At 33.2% G+C, this 4,288-nt stretch overlaps 1 protein-coding gene across 1 annotated transcript in view; it reads left to right on the forward strand.

Moving 5' to 3' along the window:
• The window catches only part of LOC111085086, a 45,065-nt gene that overhangs the window by 39,522 nt on the left and 1,255 nt on the right, over positions 1-4,288 (forward strand). The window contains exon 8 of the mRNA XM_022382234.1: positions 3,674-3,677. Coding sequence (XP_022237942.1) covers positions 3,674-3,677 — 4 coding nt within the window. The remainder of the gene's footprint in view (positions 1-3,673; positions 3,678-4,288) is intronic.

Genomic DNA, 4,288 nt, shown 5'->3' on the forward strand with positions numbered 1-4,288 from the left:
AGGCCTATCTATGGCCTATAAAAAAGTTGACGACTCTACGTGTTTCGACTTTACAACGTCATCCTCAGGAGTGAATTACGAGACAGTTGCCAAAGTATTTATAGCTTGTTAGTAGGTCATTGACCTGTATGTTATTTTTTCATGCTAAACCATTCAAAACTAACAGGCTAGAAATGTTTACATAATCTCACAAAAAAAAACTATTTTTAAAAACTCTGTAATACCATGAACTAAAGAAAGAGGTCACTTGGCGTGAAAACACAGAAAAAAACTAAAACATGGTTTCGAACATCAAAATTATAAGTATAACACAATCTCTGAAAGTAAAAATAACATTATTTGTAATGTTTTAGAAATTTGGAGGTGGAGCGTCACCTAACATAAACTAAAAAACCTGATATATTTTTCATATTCAGGATAATATGCCACTTTGAAGATTACTTGTATCCAGTAGTAAAATATCTTTTTTTGCCTTTTTATTTATGAGAAAGGAAAAGAAATATGATCCTGATTTTTGTTTCTTGTAATTAGAAGAAATTATAGGTCTATCCTCACACCATCTATTTGGCCCGGTGGTTAATTAAGGCGCTTGACTCGCCATCGGACGGTCGCTGGTTCAAATCCCCTTCCCCGAATATACTCGGTTAACGCGGATAGCCCTCACGTGGCTTTGCACGAAACTAAAAAAAATAAAATAAAAATCACTATATCTATTTTATTTCAATGCTTTTTAAAATTAAATCAAGTGCTTCCAACAGAATCTTCAAATAGCCAATGTAATGTCGTAAAATAAATCTTATAGAAAAGCTCTTTTAGTTTATACACTTCCGCTTTTCAATACATTAATATTTCTTTTCCTTCTATAAAATGAATATATACCCATCTGGTTTAATTAATCACTTATTTAATCAACAACAAAACAATTTATGCATGAAGTTCTAAAGAGTTATAATAATTGATTAAGCAAAGGGTATCAGAGTAAATATTTCACCGAGTTTGTCGTATGTCATACTAGAATTCGTTTCACGCAAAGGAAATATTAATCATTGATGTATACAAAACCTCGTAATATTAAGTAGAAAATTCTTCTTTTTAAGCCTCAGGTAATGGTTCACCAGCTCTAAAGAAAGCATAATGTGAAGATTGAATATGAAAATTAATATTTTTAAATATACATCAAATTATCTATCTATTATCTACCTACAAAATAAAAAATACAGCTATCTGTATATTAGTTTTTTTATTAAGTACAAAATTTATTTTAATCCCATGGCGTAGTGTGTTGAAAACGTATGCAAGAAAGAGGAAATTGTAAAAAAATGCAAAATAACGAATCCACAAAAACGTATTTTATACATTTTAAAATAAAACAGCAACAACTTCTGTTCCTACTCTTTTTTTTCAGTTCCCACCCTGTGAGACAGTGGCAAGTATAATGACTTACAACTCTAAAATTCGGAGTTCGATTCCCGCGATGAACACAGTAGATAACACAATGTGGCTGCGCTCTAACCCAAACCCTTCTATTTTTAACATTCCTTAAGAGCAACTATAAAACAGAAAACCAAATCATAAAATAATTCATAAAGGTAAGAGCATGTGAAAATAAAAAATGCGTATATATATATATATATATCAAACACTACAGAAATTATTGTACAATGAAAAATAAATTTTAACTCATTGAAAACCTATTCTGTATCACACTCACCTCTGAGAAGGTCGCGTGGCGAGTAACGTTCAAGCATTAATGTTGTTTTGAAAATTCAAAGTAGTTTACTTTTTGAGTGGATTCTATAACGCGTTTAAATAGAAAATATGTCTTTAAGTTACACAATGAGAAGCCCTCCTCCTCCCCGGCTCACTGGTACGTCTGAAGGCTTATAAGACAAAAAACCTGGTTTCGATACATGTGGTGGGCACAGCACAGATAGCCCATCGTGTAGCTGTTTGCTTAAGCTACAAACAAACAAATACACACACACTGAGGACAGGAACTGGGCAAATTCTACAATGTTTTGTATTTAGTTTTTAACACGGATTATAAATACATATCATAAATCATGATTTACAATATACATTGTTTGTTTGTTTTAGAGGAAAGCCACATTGAGATATCTGCTATTTTTACGGCGTGGAATCTAACGCCGGATTTTAGCGTTGTAAACTTACCGCTCTCCCACTGGGAATGTAATACACATATATATATTATTATTAAAACATTAAATAGAGTGAATTCCCAAGAGCTACACACCAATTTCTAAGGGCAACTCATCGAGCCACCGCCCATTTTACACTTCATTCAATTTACCCTTGACATGACTAAGACAAACTGTTCTTATGTGATGTGTAACCCATCTAACTAATGAAAAGAATATAATTCGCATGTTGAGTTATGAATACATGATATCACGCAAACGCAGTCTGCCTTAATAATGTAAAAGTACATTTTAATCTATAATAAAATTCCATCCCTCTTATCTGCAAGCCAAACACTCATGCCTCTAATTAATTTTCAGCAACCATGAAAAGATATGGGAAGTATTGTAAGAGTTTCAGAGTTTTAATTTTTGCCTGTTTTGTACGTGACCAACTATCATTACATCTTCTCATTAGTATTTTATTTCTTTAAGACTATAAGATATTTAGGAGCTAGAATTATTATCTCTTCACAGCTTTTTTCGAGTTTCATAAATGTCATCGAGCCAAGAACGTTGAGAGGCTTTATAGTTTTTACTTTGAAACTTAAAATTTAAACTTCATTTAACCGAATAATCAATGACAGTTGTTCTTAAAACCACGTAGAGGTATAGGTTTTTATTTGTTTGTATGTGGTTAAACGCAAAGCTACACAGCTATATGTATCGAAACCCAATTTTTAGCTTTATAAGCCCTCAAATTTACCACTGAGCATCAGTAGGTATAGAGATAACAGATAACGTTCATAATAATCATTTGATATTGGAATGGAATGCCTAAAATGTTACTCACATTATACCAGGTACTGTATTAGAAAAAATCGCGTTTTTCGAAAATTATTTCACGCTATAAATGTTAAGTTAACAGTTCACACAAGTACAGATTTTCTTTCAGAAATTCAAACGGAAATATGTTTGTTTTCTTCTTCATGGAAGAGCGAGCTTTCCGATATGCAAATATGAGGTCATGCTTTAATACCCTGTCACTTTAGTACAATTTATTCACTACAGGAAAAATATTCTCATGGATATATATTGATTCCCGTTTGCAAAGTCAACTGCGATATTTGTAATTTGTCCCTCGTGGATTTGCTAGTTCCTCATTATGCAAACGAAAGGTAATTGGGTTTGGGTTTGGTTTGAATTTCGCGCAAAGCTACACGAGGGCTATCTGCGCTAGCCGTCCCTCCCTCTAGTCTTACACTGCTAAATTTGACTAGCTGCCTTGCACCACCCACCGCCAACTCTTGGGCTACTCTTTTACCAACGAATAGTGGGATTGACCGTCACATTATAACGCCCCCACGGCTGAAAGGGCGAGCATGTTTGGTGGGATGCGGATTCGAACCCGCGACCCTCAGATTGTGAGTCGAGCGCCTTATCCACCTGGCCATGCCAGGCCGTGTGATCATATTACTATTTTTCTTAGCTATAGTTGAAGTAATTGTGCTGTTGGTTGCCTGGAAGATAAAAAGGTGGGTTAATGAAATATTCATGGGTATTTCCATCTTATCTCTTCCACCTCATGTGGTCTGCTTCTTCTATTCTTCATTTTTACATATTTATTATTTTATTTATTTTTTTATTTGTAATCTTATATAGAGTGTTTGTCTTAAAGACAAACGAAATTCTAAATTTATTTTAATCTAGTTATAAGTAACGCAAACTTCAACTCCACCTCTTTGGTGAGGTTTAAATCTTTTTTTTTCTGTTATTTTATCTCCTTTATATTAAGTTATTTCCTGTTGGTTGCAAGTTTTTCAAAAAAGCTTAAATTTCCACTATAGACGTTTTTAATTTCGTCTTAGTTTCCATAGTGTTTAATAATATATTCTGCTGGCACAATGAAGAAACATGTTATGCTAATGATTTATTTTAGTTCACTCTCAGTTGTATAAGCCAGCCGTTAGAAAAACACCTGCTTAAACGAAGGGCAAAATACTGAGAAATCATAAAAGTATATTATCATGTCAGATTCACTGATTAAGCTAATTTCTTGCAAAAATCTTCCAATATGCACTATAAAAACTTGAGAATAATCTCACTCATTCTCTATATATAATGGAGATTTGTGCGCCCGCATGTAATTG

This window comes from Limulus polyphemus, unplaced genomic scaffold, assembly GCF_000517525.1.
Source record: "Limulus polyphemus unplaced genomic scaffold, Limulus_polyphemus-2.1.2 Scaffold232, whole genome shotgun sequence".
Classification (NCBI taxonomy): domain Eukaryota; kingdom Metazoa; phylum Arthropoda; class Merostomata; order Xiphosura; family Limulidae; genus Limulus; species Limulus polyphemus.